The 15,799-nt window shown below is 42.4% G+C and overlaps 1 protein-coding gene across 2 annotated transcripts; it reads right to left on the minus strand.

Annotated features, from left to right (window-relative positions):
• Window positions 1–159: 159 nt before the first annotated feature.
• Window positions 160–15,771, minus strand: LOC120063137 (endophilin-B2-like). Of its 2 annotated transcripts, XM_039013324.1 has the most exons (11): window positions 15,606–15,771; window positions 14,497–14,638; window positions 13,593–13,721; window positions 9,980–10,113; window positions 9,666–9,758; window positions 6,784–6,846; window positions 5,450–5,473; window positions 1,392–1,481; window positions 1,103–1,203; window positions 569–791; window positions 160–390 (listed from the first exon to the last, which is right to left on the minus strand). In XM_039013324.1, the coding sequence occupies exons 1-11, from the start codon at window positions 15,666–15,668 to the stop codon at window positions 283–285; spliced, it is 1,170 nt and encodes a 389-aa protein (XP_038869252.1). In that variant the 5' UTR covers window positions 15,669–15,771; the 3' UTR covers window positions 160–282. The 2 variants fall into 2 exon arrangements, with proteins under 2 accessions (XP_038869252.1, XP_038869253.1); XM_039013325.1 differs by lacking the exons at window positions 5,450–5,473; window positions 6,784–6,846.
• Window positions 15,772–15,799: the final 28 nt, after the last annotated feature.

Consider the following 15,799-nt stretch of genomic DNA (forward strand, 5'->3'; position numbering starts at 1 on the left):
TTGTAGCTGCAGGATTATTGTCCTGCTGTGAGAAGCAGGGTGAAATTAAAATCTATAAACATCTCACAATTCAGAATTTTCAGCCAAGGTAACCATTCCTCCATATTCAATGTAGCGCATTTGCCTTCATAATTACCAATGATTTCATGCAGTCCTGGTGCGTACAGAATGTACAGTGGGTGTGTTTGCTTGTTTGAATTCGTCAACGTCTGCATGTTTGAAGGCATGTGAGTGTGTGTGTGTGTGTGTGTGTCTCCATGTATTTCTTTGAGTGTAGTTTCTTTAGCTGAGCAGCTCCAGGTATGTGACAGGCACTCTCCCTTTCTGGTTCCCTCTCGCGCCAACGAGCCAGTCAGAGTCCATGCCTGGCACTGTGTAAACTGTGATTAGCTGGGAAAAGACAAAACAACATACAGTAGTGTATTAATAGTTATTCAGCAGTGTTAAGACAATTAAACTGTACATGAGCCAGCAATCAGTCCACATATTCTAGCCTTGCACGGACACACCTGATTAAACTAATAAATCACTGGCGTGCACAAAGGAAGGATTGTGTGCGTGTGCTCACCTCGTCAGCCAGTAGGGAGAGCTCACTGGTGTCGGCAGCGTCATAGTCGTACAGGACCTTGGCCTTGCGTGTGCCTGTGGCGGGGGCCTGTACCTCTTCGATTTTCAGTGTGTCTGTCTCCACAGCGGTGGCAGCGTCCTGGGGTAGGGTGGCATTCCCCTGGGGAGAGGAGCCACCGGAGGCCATGGAGAGACCCGGGTTACCAGCAAACGCGTTGGGAAACCTGCAGAGGTTTCGGGAGAGAAGACAGTCATAAGGTACACAGCACATTCCTTAAGGAAAAATAAGACTCCACCATGTTTGATTTAGAAAAGCGGTTAACATAAATATGTTACTGTAATCGCCATCAAATGTTACTTACACATCTCCATTGGAACTGAGAGCATAAGAGATAACAGTGGAGATGGTCATTGATAAACAGCATACACCCATTTGAATAGAGCAAAACATTGCAGCAAATGAAAGCCAGGCATAGACACCCCAGCTAAGTATGCCCAATATACATGTGTGCATCTACTCAGAGCCAGTCCTCACCTGCCCAGCTCTTTCTGCAGGTCTTGCATGTGCAGGTAACACTGCTTGTAGTAGGCTGTCTGTGCCTCCACAAACTCATGCAGGCAGCGCAGGTGGTTCACCTACAGACAACATATCCAAAACACAGACAAGACAACCCCGTTAGAAATATTTGTTCCTCCTCAACATACCCTGTTACCACCATGTTAAAACAGCACAATACACGGTAGACAGTACATATGCTAAAGAGAACGGTTATGTGTAGTGGTCATGTTTGTCCTCTCTATATATGTGTGACCTCATGACTCACGTGTGTACTGCTGATGCCCTCCAGCAGGAGTCGTGTGACCTCTGCCTGTCTGTCAAACTCTGTCTGGGCCACTCGAAGTTCATGCGCTGCCTACAGAACAACAACACAGAATGAGATAACATGTAATTAGGGCTGTGGCGGTCACGAAATTAGGTCAGCCGGTGATTGTCAAGCAAATAACTGTCGGTCTCACGGTAATTGACGTTAATTAACAAACATATTTAGCATCTCCTGGTTTCCACACATCACCTACAAGCCACAAATGCAGAACTTTTGGAACATCTACATTTTAAAGTCTAATAAATCCATGTAATATAGCCTACACCTTCACAATAAATCCATTATTTATTAAAGAAAGGTCTAAAGAAGCAAGATATGAAGAAAATGTAGTCTATTTCAAAAGATCAAAATAGCATACTATGCGTTGTCCTTGTTAGGTCTTGATATGCCATTTGGCTGTGAGCTACACTAATTTAGCAGACAAGATTTGCTTAGAATTCCGTGGCATTACTTTATAGTTTGAAGAATACAATTGAACAAAGTTGAATAAAATAGAAAGGATATTTTCTCCAAATGATTTGAGGGAGTGCTGGTATTGTGTTGAGCGGTTAACAAAGAAATAGGTACAACTATATGCTTAGAACTATTAATGTAAATTTAGTTGTTCTACAAACGTTGGGCTATATGTTTTGATTTTGAATGCATTGTAAGGCTGCATGATGCGACTAATGATGATTTGAAAAAAAATTAGCTTGAAGAGCCTGAGCTCTGCTTTGTTTTTTTTTGGACAGGCTGTACACACGATCAGTCTCTCATTCATAATTTGACAGCACTTGATAATGCCTCGAATTTCATGGTGGCATCCCCTGTGTGTGGCCGTTATGCACCCTAAAAAAAAAAATCCATGCCTTTTGTGGCCAGTGACCTTCTCTCCGAGTGCTGCGCACACCGATGAACCTCTCACTCACATGGCTCTCCATCACTTGATCAGGTCTTTCTCACAGGCTACAAGTGAAGACAGACACATCGGGGACGCAACTCGCGCGTCCTTATCCAATTCCAAGGTGCATATTGAAGATACTGGAAGAACTGTTCACATTTACTTTGTCAGCCAACAAGATGAGTAGGTCTAACGAACAGCAAAAGCACCAGCCTACGTCAATTTACTACCCTCATAGTACAAAAGGTGACCTATTCTTATCTGTGCGAGAAATAAATATTCCAAACATAGTCTGTGACAGTTGTGGGATGTGATATATCCAAAATTATAACAACCACTAGCATCAAAAAAACGTTTTTACGCAATGTGGCTGAAGTAACAGATCAGAACGTTTAGCTTGAAATGTTGATAAACTATTAGGCTATTTCTTCACATTATAAGTGCAGCAATGCGCACATGTCAGTAGGCTAGAAGCACAAATGTTCCATGAGCGGGAAAACGCCATTGTCTAAAGTGACCACAAATGTGATTATGCATGTAATGCTTCTATAAAAAGGTGCATTTTTATGGTGAAAATGATCTTCCCCAAACTTGAAACTCACACGCTGATTATGTATGCCAGTTAGGCTCTACACCCCTTGTAAAGCAGATTAATGTGTTTAATTTTAAAGAAGTTATTTGGCCACTTTAGTTGTGATACAAATCTTATCAAAACATATAGGCCAGGATACATGAGGCGTGTGACTATGATTAGAAAAAGTCGCCAAAATGTTTTATTATTTCTTGCCTTATGCTGGGCATCATTCACAAGTGATTATCTATAATTCATAAGTGATAGTCTAATATTGTCACCCATCAGACTATTATTGAATTAATATTGTCTTTACATACAGTACTGTCAAAAGTTTGGACACACCTACTCATTCAAGGGTTTTCCTTTATTTTTACTATTTTCTACATTGTAGAATAACAGAAGACATCAAAACTATGAAATAACACAAATGGAATCATGTAGTAACCAAAAAAGTATATTTTAGAATCTTCAAATAGCCATCCTTTGCCTTGATGACAGATTTGCACTCTCTTGACATTCTCTCAATCTGCTGAGCACTTGGTGGCTGCTTTTCCTTCACTCTGCGGTCCAACTTATTCCAAACCATCTCAATTGGGTTGAGGTTGGGAGATTGTGGAGGCCATGTCATCTGATGCAGCACTCCATCACTCTCCTTCTTGGTCAAATAGCCCTTACACAGCCTGGAGGTGTGTTGGGTCATTGTCCTGTTGAAAAACAAATGATAGTGCCACTAAATGCAAACATAATGGGTTGGCGTATCGCTGCAGAATGCTCTGGTAGTCATGCTGGTTAAGGGTGCCTTGAATTCTCAATAAATAACCGACAGTGTCACCAGCCAAGCACCATCACACCTCGTCCTCCATGCTTCACGGTGGGAACCACACATGCGTAGATCATCTGTTCACCTACTCTGCGTCTCACAAAGCCACGGCAGTTGGAACCAAAACTCTCAAATTTGGACTCATCAGACCAAAGGACCGATTTCCACCGGTCTAATGTCCATTGCTTGTGTTTCTTGGCCCAACCAAGTCTCTTCTTCTTATTGGTGTCCTTTAGTAGTAGTTTCTTTGCAGCAATTCGACCATGAAGGCCTGATTCACGCAGTCTTCTCTGAACAGTTGAGGTTGAGATGTGTCTGTTACTTGAACTGTGTGAAGCATTTATTTGGGCTGCAATCTGAGGTGCAGTTAACTCTAATGAACTTATCCTCTGCAGCAGAGGTAACTCTGGGTCTTCGTTTCCTGTGGCGGTCCTCATGAGAGTCAGTTTCATCATAGCGCTTGGTGGTTTTTGCGACTGCACTTGAAGAAACGTTCAAAGTTCTTGAAATGTTCCTGATTGACTGATCTTCATGTCTTGAAGTAATGATGGCCTGTCGTTTCTCTTTGCTTATTTGAGCTGTTCTTGCCATAATATGGACTTGGTCTTTTACCAAATAGGTCCATTTCTGTATACCTTGTCACAACACATCTTACTGGCTCAAACGCATTAATGAAAGAAATTCTACAAATTAACTTAACAGGGCACACAAATTAATTTAAATGCATTCCAGGGGACTACATCATGAAGCTGGTTGAGAGAATGCCAAGTGTGCGCAAAGCTGTCATCAAGGCAAATGGTGGTTACTTTGAAGAATATATCAAATATATTTTGATTTGTTTAACCCTTTTCTGGTTACTACATGATTCCATCTGTGTTATTTCATAGTTTTGATGTCTCCACAAATATTATTATTTTTAATTACAATAATTAAAAAATAAAGAAAAACCCTTAGAGTAGGTGTGTCCAAACTTTTGACTGGTACTATATATTAAATAGTGTGTGTGTGAAATTTGATTTGAATTAGAATGGACCATTATCATGCACCTGTCCCGAAAAAGGGGCAGCGAGAAAAAATACATGTCATCTATGCACTTAAATAACGATTGGAGGACACTTCTCCTAAGGTTCATTTTCATGCAACCCAGGTAGGCTATACTCCTTTTGTAAAGATAAGTAATGTGCTTAATATTAGGAAAGTTGAGAAATAAATATAGTAGGCCTAGCCTATAGAAAGCTGATGGGAACCTCCTCTTTTTAATAGAGGCCATCACTCTGTTTTCTCACATAATTGCATAGCCTATAGAAATGTTGTGCAACACAAGCTCTCATGAAGTATTTGATTAGATTTTCGATTACATTTGCATTGATGTCAGAGTGATTAGAGGGACAATAGAGTGTGGAGTACCAGGCAGTTAGAAGGTTGGTAGGCTACTAATGAACAGCAGCAGCAGAGCTTGGAGAAGCCTAGTTACCATGACTAAAACAGTCACGTGGAATTGACTGCATTCATGAATCGTGAACGCTGGTGTGGCGGTAATAGCTACATGTAATATTACTTCACAGCATTGTCCTTTATCAGCTGTTTTGTTTGTGTCCACCAGTGTGTACTCTGGGGGATATAACTTGCGGAAAGAGACACTATCTAGAAACAAAAGATAAAGAGTAAAGATATAATTTATTTAGACAGTATGTGAGGACGGTATCCAAACATGTCGTACTCACTTTGTCCACTTCCTCACTCCAGAGCTGAAAAGCAGCAGGACAACAAGAGAGGGGGAGAGAGACACACATTCTGATGACATCACAGGGGAGACACACACATTCTTAGATTGAGACTGATGACATGACAGTTAAGAAACATACGTTTTAACCCAGGGGTGCATTCAAGACAGCAGATTTGCCAGATATTCTGGTACTGTGCTCTGAGTAAATTTTATCTGGATCATTTGAAGTGAAACACCTGTGAAGATCTTTACACTACTTTTGTGGGTGTGTCTGAAAAGTGTCACACAGATAATGGACTTTATGCCGAAAGCAATCTGGTGATAAAGTGGTTAGAGCGTTGGGCCAGTAACCGAAAGGTTGCTGGATCGAAACCCTGTCAAGGTAAAAATCTGGCGTTCTGCCCCTGAACAAGGCAGTTAACTCACTGTTCCCCGATAGACTGTCATTGTAAAAAGGAATTTGTTCTTAACTGACTTGTCTAGTTAAATAAATAAACTGTTGCTACAGATGTCGAAGCACAGAATTGTCTAGAATAAAAACATATGTCTCATAGTGTGTCTTGTATACAACCCTGGTTGTCATGAGTGACAACACAAAGATAGACCTGATTAACATTATAGTGACTTATACTCCAAGTTGATATTCACGTCATGTTGTAGCTGTATAGTCCATTTGTGTTGTTGGTGGGGCCACAACGTTCTATTTAATTAAAACTGGGATTATACCATGGAATTGTTGAATAGTCAATTCTGATTGGCTAGAAGCGCATTCTAGAGCAGGCATTATTTCCCTATAATGCACAGCAATATTCAATGGCTATGAAGTTAATTCTTAATAGTCTCTCTGGGACAGTGCATATTGTTGTCTTTGCCCTAGCACTAACACACCGTACTCAAATAATCAAAGTCTTGACGATGAGTTGATCAGCTGAATCAAGTGTGTTAGTGCTAGGGAAAAACAGTGTGCACCCCTTTGGACCCCCCAGGACTAGCCTCGCCAGCCACCCTGATCTCAGTCAGCTTACATAAATGGTTCGCAACACAAATATCTGCATCTGTGTAGAGAATATCTCACAAGCTTACGTGAATGGCTCGTGAGATCAGGGTGGCTCGCGAGGCAACCGCAGGACCAGGATTGGGAAACACTGCTCTAGGACCTCTAGGGGGAGCGGGGCTCTCAACACATGGCTGTAGTCTCTACCTGCCTGCAACATGACGCATGTGGACACTGTGTATGGAGAGGCTGCTCGAGGTTATGAGCACACGGAGGTCAGCAAGAGTAGGCTACATGTAGTGTTAGCGTAGCGTGGACTGGCTGTTTAAGCTCCTTACCGCAGATGCACTGGCAGAGAGGACATAATTCCTGGGTCTGGTCTCCTGAAAATCAGGCACAGCCTACAGACATGGCAGAGCAGTTTACACATACAGTATGGTGTGCACCAAACCAAAGAAACAAAATCAAACAAAACAAAAAAAAGTATAATAAAGTCATGTGACAGGAAAGCACACACAGCAAAAACGAAACCCTTTGTTCTTTGCTTGCTGATATACAGAGACAAGTCTGAGACCGGTCCAAATATCTTTCTACACCTGCATATCTCCTGGTGATTCCCAAGCCGCGTTAGACTAGAAAGTTAATGACTATACAGCATGTGTATATAAACACAGCAGGATGTGAGATCATTGTGTGGACACAGCCTGTCATGTGTCGTAGCCCATAAAAAGGAAGCCGACCTTCAACCATTACGCCATTTTAGCCTCAAACTAGCTTACAATGTGTAGCCTGCAAAGTATACCTAGACAATAGTTCCTGTCTTCCTGTCAGAGGCTAAGCTATAATATAATGGAGTAACTGGAATGTTATATACTGGGTGATGAGTTGTTGGTTTGATCTTTAAATGTATATTTTATGTAAATGTATGAGCACGTAGAAAATAATTTATTCTTCTGAGGACAATATAAACTTTACAGTTGGCACTAGCATTTGGGCAGGTAGCGTTCTCCTGACATCCGCCAAACACAGATTTGGCCATCGGGCTGCCAGATGGTGAAGCGTGATTTATCACTCTAGAGAACGCGTTTCCACTGCTCCAGAGTCCAATGATGGTGAGCTTTACACCACTCCTGCCGACACTTGGCATTGTGCATGGTGATCTTAGGCTTGTGTGCAGCTGCTCGGCCACGGAAACCCATTTCATGAAGCTTCCAACGAACAGTTATTGTGCCGACGTTGCTCCAGAGGCAGTTTGGAACTTGGTAGTGATTGTTGCAACTAAGGAGAGGCGATTTTTACATGCTACGCGCTTCAGCACTCGGTGGTCCCGTTCTGTGAGCTTATGTGGCCGACCACTTTGCGGCTCAGCCGTTGCTGCTCCTAGACCTTTTCACTTCACAATAACAGCACTTATAGTTGACCGGGGCAGCTCTAGCAGGGCAGAAATTTGACAAACTGACTTGTTAAGGTGGCATCCTATAACGGTGCCACGTTATATGTCACTGAGCTCTTCAGTAAGGCCATTCTACTGCCAATGTTTCTATGGAGATTGCATGGCTGTGTGCTCGATTTTATACATGTGTAGGCAACGGGTGTAGCTAATATATTAAACCCCTACAACTCATCCAGAACGCCGCAGCCCGTCTGGTGTTCAACCTTCCCAAGTTCTCTCACGTCACCCCGCTCCTCCGCTCTCTCCACTGGCTTCCAGTTGAAGCTCGCATCCGCTACAAGACCATGGTGCTTGCCTACGGAGCTGTGAGGGGAACGGCACCTCAGTACCTTCAGGCTCTGATCAGGCCCTACACCCAAACAAGGGCACTGCGTTCATCCACCTCTGGCCTGCTCGCCTCCCTACCACTGAGGAAGTACAGTTCCCGCTCAGCCCAGTCAAAACTGTTCGCCGCTCTGGCACCCCAATGGTGGAACAAACTCCCTCACGACGCCAGGTCAGCGGAGTCAATCACCACCTTCCGGAGACACCTGAAACCCCACCTCTTTAAGGAATACCTAGGATAGGATAAAGTAATCCTTCTGACCCCCCCCCCCCCCCCCCCTTAAAAGATTTAGATGCACTATTGTAAAGTGGCTGTTCCACTGGATGTCATAAGGTGAATGCACCAATTTGTAAGTCGCTCTGGATAAGAGCGTCTGCTAAATGACTTAAATGTAAATGTAAATATATCCAAATCTACTAATTTGAAGGAGTGTCCACATACTTTTGTATAGATAGTGTAAGTAGGCTAAACAAATACATAAATATTTCAAAATTAGCATGCGTTCATGTGGCAATCACCATGCATACAGGTTTCAAATATCTGATTTGATATTAGTCTACAACTGAAAGAACATACATCTGTTTATTTACTCATGTTATTACAGAAAAAAAATTCTAATCAAATGGCTAATACAATGGCTTATCAAATCAGATCTTTGCCCTGAAGGAAAAACTCAGCCAAAAATCTAAACATTTGAAATGCTCTGATAGAATGGGAGCAGGGAATGTGAAGTGAAGCTAGACGTTGGTCATGGTATAATCGGGCAAGCAGGTTAGCAATCAGGACTCTCAACTCCAGTCATCTGCACTCACATGGGACAGGGCCTCTCCTCTCACTACTGCTATCAAATAGGCCTTTGTGATTTAATGAGGGGATACATTTGGTAATTGGATGCAGTTTGTCACGGACTCAAATGAGTCTAATTTAAAAGACACTTTTGTTTCACCATTTTCCAAATACTTTTGCGTACTACTCAGTATTGTTGACTCTAGGGTCATATACGGGTTTGCTCCAGTGTAAATCAAATCAAAGTGTATTTGTCACATGTGCCGAATACAGACCTTACCGTTAAATACTTACTTACAAGCTTAAAATTCTTACAAGGCCTTACACCATGCCACAAGTTCATTTCACTCACTTTCAAGAGAACTCTAGTCTGTTTTTTTCCCTCTCTCCCTCTCTCTTGAGCTTGGAAGACAAACATGCACTTAACTGGATTTCATGGTGGCAATGAGCATGTCAGAAAGGAAAAGGGAAAATAAAATAACTAAAAGTGGACAATATTTTACACTAATACTCACTTCTCCCTCACACTGTGAACATAATTAGAACAGAGAAATATGTTAGTTAGCAGTAGCAGTTCACTCTGAACTGGAGCCTGGTTACATGATGCAGCTGAAGGTGCACAGCGAGAGGTGGTGGAGGGCAGAGGGGGGACTCACCGCGGCCTTGGACTCCGCTAGTTTGGCTTTCTTCAGTCGTGCTTTACTGGAGTCCAGGTCCAGTCTGCGGTTCTCCAGGAGACGCCTCTCTTTCTGAGACAGAAAGGAGAAGATCAGCACCTCTCTGCATGGCATGACCCCACACATACAGGCTACGTTTAACTTGGCTAGGCCCTAATGCCCTGCTACATCCACACAGTAATAAGAAGTAGAGTAAAACCCAAGGTGTTGATTAGCATTGTATTAAATACTGGTCTATACACTGGTCTGCATGCAATCTCATGATGTCCCTCTGAGGCCAGAAAGCCACTCACTGAGATGGTCCTCCAGTCTCCTTCCAGAAAGTTCCTGAGTGGGGCAAGGAAGCTGATAGCGGAGGTCTGTAGGAACTCTCTCTGTGCACCGCCTAGTCTCCTCTCACAGTCACCTACCTTGATCAGGGTGCTACCTACAGAACACACACACGAGCATATGATGAACCCACACACAATATGTGAAATATACAGTGGGCTCCAAAATTACTGGCACCCCTGACTGGCAATGCACAAACAATACTTAAAAAAATAAACAATATAATTATAGAGATACACTCAAAATACCAACATGTGAGAAATACTGTACTTTATTAATGTTTCAATGGAACCAAACAAAATTATGCAATTATTTAATACAAAATACATTTCACCAAAATCAAGGTTTCATAATTATTGGCACTCCTCATTTAGTACTTAGTGCAACCACCTCTGGCAAGGATAACAGCATGGAGTCTTTTCCTGTAATGTTTGACAAGGTTAAGGAACACATTTGGAGGGATTTTGGACCATTCCTCTATGCAGATCCTTTCAAGATTCTTCACATTCTTGGGTTTGCGCTTATCAACTGCCCTCTTCAACACAGCCCACAGGTTTTCGAATGGATTGAGGTTTGGCGACAGATAGCCACGGCAGAACATTGATTTTGTCACAGAACCATTTCTGTGTGGATCTTGAGGTATGTTTGGGTCATTGTCTTGTTGGAAAGTCCACCTACGGCTAAGTCCCAGCCTTCTGGCAGAGGCAGCCAGATTGTTAGCCAAAATTGCCTGATACTTGGTAGAATTCATTATGCCATCAATCTTAACCAGTGCCCCTGGACCTCTGGAATTAAAACAGCCCCAAAACATCACTGACCCACCACCATATTTCACCGTGGGTATGAGGTGCCTCTCCTTGTATACATCTCTGTTTCGACACCGAATGTGCAGATGCTGTATCTGACCAAAACGTTCCATTTTGGTCTCGTCTGACCAGAACACCTTCACCGAGTCATAATGTAAATGACGTTTGGCAAACTCCAAGCGCTTGCTTGTCTTGGGGTCAGAAAGGGCTTTATTCTGGCAACCCTTCCAAAGAGCCTGTGGTTGTGGCGTCTGATGGTGCTTTTTGAAACCTGGTGACCCCAAGACATCACCAAGGCCTGCAGTTCTTTCACAGTGATTCTTGGGGATTTTGATGCGTCTCTCACCATCCCCCTCCCTATCTTGGGGGGGGAAAATGCATTTGCGTCCTCTACCCGTGAGGTTTTCAACTGTTCCATATCTTTTGAATTTTCTAATAATTGCCCTGGCAGTGCTCAGTGGTATATTCAATCGTTTGTGGATCTTCTTGTAGCATTACCAGATTTATGAAGGTCTATGACCATCTGTCTCGTTTGAACTGCCACTACTTTTGTTTTCGTCATGGTGTTGGATGACAGCGGGATATTGCACATGTGTTACCTAATTTTTATACCCTAGTGAAACAGGAAGTGATGTAATGGCTCAATATAGTTCCTTAAGACATAGATACACTTAAATAAGTGGAATTTAATTCCTGGTTTAATTTTGGTTGATGTTATTTTCAATAATCTTTAAGGGTGCCATTATTTGTGAAACGTTGATTTTTGGGGACATTGATTTTTAATTAAATCAATAAATTATTTTGTTGGGTTCCATTGAAACATTAATAAAGTACAGTATTTTTCACATGTTGCTATTTTGATTTTCTCTCTATAATGATACTGTTTATATTTTAAGTTCAAGTATTGCTTGTGCATTGCCAGTCAGGGGTGCCAGTAATTTTGGAACCCATTGTAGGTATAAGAGTCTAACTTATTACTTAGGAATGACTTAATGCTTATCATAAGATTACAGACAGACAAAGTCAAGACCAATAGGACTTGGTAGTGCAACACAACCGGTTCAGGATCTCAAACATTAAAGCTGCAATGTTACTTTTTGGGTGACCCAACCAAATTCACATAGACATGTGAGTTATTAGTCTGTCACTCTCATTGAAAGCAAGTCTAAGAAGCGGTAGATCTGTTCTATGTGCAATATTTCTATGCTTCCCGTTCTTAAGTTTCATTTTTGCGTCTTTTTTTACGTGCCCAACTACTTTATACCAGCGAAGAAAGAGGAACGGAACCAGAGAGGGAACCTCTAGAGTAGCAACATTCTTGACATGGCAGAAACTCAAATTTCCCCTTTGAATGTAGGGGTTTCTCCAGATGTAAAACAGACAAAAGGAGTACAGGAATACCTGATGACTAACACCACACAGCAAGGATTATATCATCAAACAGGCCTACTACTTGCGGAATTTGAAGTATGCATATCTGTGTTGGTTACTTGTTGGAAGGCATGGACAGACCGCAATTGGTATACTGAGGAAATCATGTTTTTCGACACGTCACTGATGTGAGGAGACACTACTACAACAGAGTTTCTACACCCACACACAGAAGGTTACATCACTAAAACCCACAACTGAGAAACAGGCCACTAATGACCTGATTAGAGTAGCTGAGTGCCCATCTAGCTACTATTGCAGGAGAGGAAATAATGGGATTGATGACTGATGTATCGATCTGTACGCCAATAAGGGGTTTCCACAGGGGTTTCCACTGCTCCACACAGTTGTCTGCTTTGTGACATGGTGTACAAATGAATTAATTAGAAATCAAATTATTTAAATCACTAAAACATGCCTGTTCTTACTTACTATAGGTTACTGTATGTGTGCATTTTTATTCTTGGAAAAAACAAAAAGGGGACTTATTGGCATCAGCTTGCCATTCTAAAATAATGGAATTAATGTATAAAACAAATCCTTGCTAAGCAGCAGTACTGCAGAGCTCTACATTAAGCTGTACATGGCCCAGCACTCAGGTCTCTGTGAATAAGCTCCATTCCAACTGAAGGAGAAAAGCACCAGACAGGCAGCCTAATAAACTAATTTCTGCATAAACATTCTGCGTATCAGAGCCAAGCCTGCAGCTCTCAACAACATTCACATAGGAGAGAGAGAGAGAGCGAACGCGAACTATTGATCCTCAGGACTGCCAGTGAAAGAGAGAGAGGCTGATTTATTGGCCTGACAAACATGAGACAGCCTGGAGGGCAGGAGGAGACCAATTCACTAACGCTCACAACAGCTATCGTCACCAATCTCACTGCTCACTCACCTTAGGGTGAAATCATCAGTAGAAACAAAGGCTTTGGGAAGAGTTCTACACTATAAACTCCTGGAAAATGATCATATGTTGAAGCTCGGAAGTTAAGATGTTCACTGTACCCTGTAATTACACCTGCAACCCTGTACATTAAACGTCTAATGTCATTTAAAATCAATATCCTGTATCAACTATGGAGATATTTTCTCACAGGGATATACCACAAATGGTTTGAGCCCTTCTTATAGCACAAGGGTGAGGGCACAGGGTGAAGAGGTATTGGGTAAGTGTGAAAATGCATTTTCCAGAAAATGTAATTCATGGACTTGACTGGGGCTCAAGGCACGGTCTCGGTTTCCTCTCTCAAAAATGAAATGATCACTGGCCAATCCTCTCAAACAAACCAGATTTAGACCACCTGGGAAGAATAAGTATACACAAAGCCTGAGTACACACCATATGGAGTTCCAGGTCCAAAATCTTTAGCCGCATCCTGCATGTAATGACCCAGTAGTTCTCCATTATTTGGTCTGGATGGAACCGTTCTGTCAAGCTTCTCATACAGGAACTCCTCAATCCTGGCACCTGCCGATACAAAGAGGGGGATGTCCTGCTTCAAGAGAGGACTTGCCAAAAACAGTTGTCACAGATGGACACGATGAAACCTAGTCTGAGAATGGAAATTCGTGGGAGAGAAGAATGCCAAAGGAAAGTAAGAAAATGCCCAATATGACAAAGTAGAGTATTGTAATTCAACATGGTGGGAATGAGGTGTAGAATGAAGATGTCGTGGAGATAAATGTTATTTCGCTCAGATAATGCCTTTGTAGAGAGATTAACATATTTATCCCACACACGGTAAATGCATGTTTCTGAGGAATGAATTGCTGCATGTTACCCACAAGCCTGAGTCAGTGTCTGGTGTGCTTAACACACAGAGCTGTTGAGCTGCTCACTGATAAGTAGGCTACCGCTTGCAATAGAGGATAATCAACAGGTTTTCATACCCACAGAACAAGCGCTAGAACAGACTGGTGCTTGAAAACAGCCAATACTGCATAGAGCATTTGTCTGCTGCACTACAGACCAGACAGATGAAAAGATTCCACAACAGGGCACTATGGGAGGGAGGGATACTCACCAGTGTGGTCAACTGTAGCATGGAGAATCAGAGAGTCACAGGTTAGAGCACAATGCTCTCTATCACCATGCTACCGCCATGTTTAACATAAAAAAACTCATTGGTTTTCATCTAATGTGTTTTTGGTCCTTCTATCCTGTGTGTGTGTCTGCATTAAGTAGGGTTGGGAGTTGTGGAGGCCTCTGTCCTGATCAGTTCAGTGTGTATGCCGGGCCTTACTTGGGTTTGGCTGCAGCAGAACCTCTGTCTGCCTGAAGATTTTCTCTGTCCAGTTTTTTGTGGAATCGGCACGGCTGAGCAGATTCTCAAAATGGGCATCCAGCTCAGTCTTCTCTACCTGTCCGAACTTTTCCCCTGTGAACTTTGGCAAAATACACAATGAAAGAATCACATTCACTTCTCTGTGAACAAGGCCTATTGCAGTGACTCAACATCAATAGTGCATTTTCACTGTTTCTGTGTATCATGGAACTTTTCTATAGTGTCCATGGTGCTGCCCTATGCCATGTCACTTGAATCTTCAACATTATCACTGGTGTAGGGATGCTCTTCACGCCATGCGTCTCCTCATAGGCTACTGGAAACCATCTATACCACGCCCTCATACACCATGAAACACTAAACCTGCTCGTCTCCCAGTCCCTGTCTAATTAATGTTTCACCAGTCTTTTCCCATTGCAAGTATACTCCGCCAAGGGGTTTAGATACAAAGTCTGAGAAATCAAACTGAATGGAATTTCTATGGGCTGAACAGACATCCATTGCTTCCTTGCAACGTTACTGTAGACATTGGGAAATCAGTCCCACTGTCATTCCCTCTTGACATTTTCATCATGACCTGTTAGTTACATTTGTCATTATTGTGACAGTGTATCTGGTGTTGTAATTTTTGGGGGTTGGGCAAAGGGGGCCCGAAAGGTCACCTCTGACCCCACAGCTACACCGTACCTGAAAAGCAAAGAAAGACCTCTGCGAAAACACAACTAGCGAACGTCAGCTATAGCATCAAGCTAGCAGTAGCTATCACAGATGGCATAGAAACCTTCCTTCAATATAACTGTCTATGTTACAAGCCAGGAAAACTTGCTAGCAGTACTGTACGATGGCTACTATGAAGAAGGGAGGATAACGTCAGCTGAACCAATGTTTTGTGTAGGATATAGAGGGTATTCTGCCAATAACGTAAGCTAAAGTATTTGGCAATGATGCCAACTCATGCCGTTTCTAGTTTTTATTTAAGCCAGACGCTACTAGCTATTTCGCGAACATTAGCTAGCTAGCATTTAACGTTAGTCAATTTATAGGAGACACGACATAAATTAACCTACCTGTACAGCTCGTGTGAAAAACACTCCAGCATCCGAAGCTAATTTCTTCACGTTGAAATCCATTATGTAGGAAGTATCTGGCTAAACACACATCTAGCTATGTCCAGGGAGACGTTATTCAGTCAGCGGTATCTGTCACTGTCTCTGGTATCTACACATCATCCTGGAATCATTATTCTATCAGTGATCGTCTA

This window comes from Salvelinus namaycush, chromosome 18 (genome assembly GCF_016432855.1).
Source record: "Salvelinus namaycush isolate Seneca chromosome 18, SaNama_1.0, whole genome shotgun sequence".
Lineage (NCBI taxonomy): Eukaryota > Metazoa > Chordata > Actinopteri > Salmoniformes > Salmonidae > Salvelinus > Salvelinus namaycush.

Bases quoted from the DNA above. Each gene is read 5' to 3' on its own strand.
- LOC120063137 (XM_039013324.1), bottom strand. From the start codon at position 15,668: ATGGATTTCAACGTGAAGAAATTAGCTTCGGATGCTGGAGTGTTTTTC. The intron at 5,474-6,783 runs GTAAGGAGCTTA...GCTGCTTTTCAG, and splicing joins TCTCTGCCAGTGCATCTGCG to CTCTGGAGTGAGGAAGTGGA. The intron at 391-568 runs GTGAGCACACGC...GTCTTTTCCCAG, and splicing joins TCTCCCTACTGGCTGACGAG to CTAATCACAGTTTACACAGT.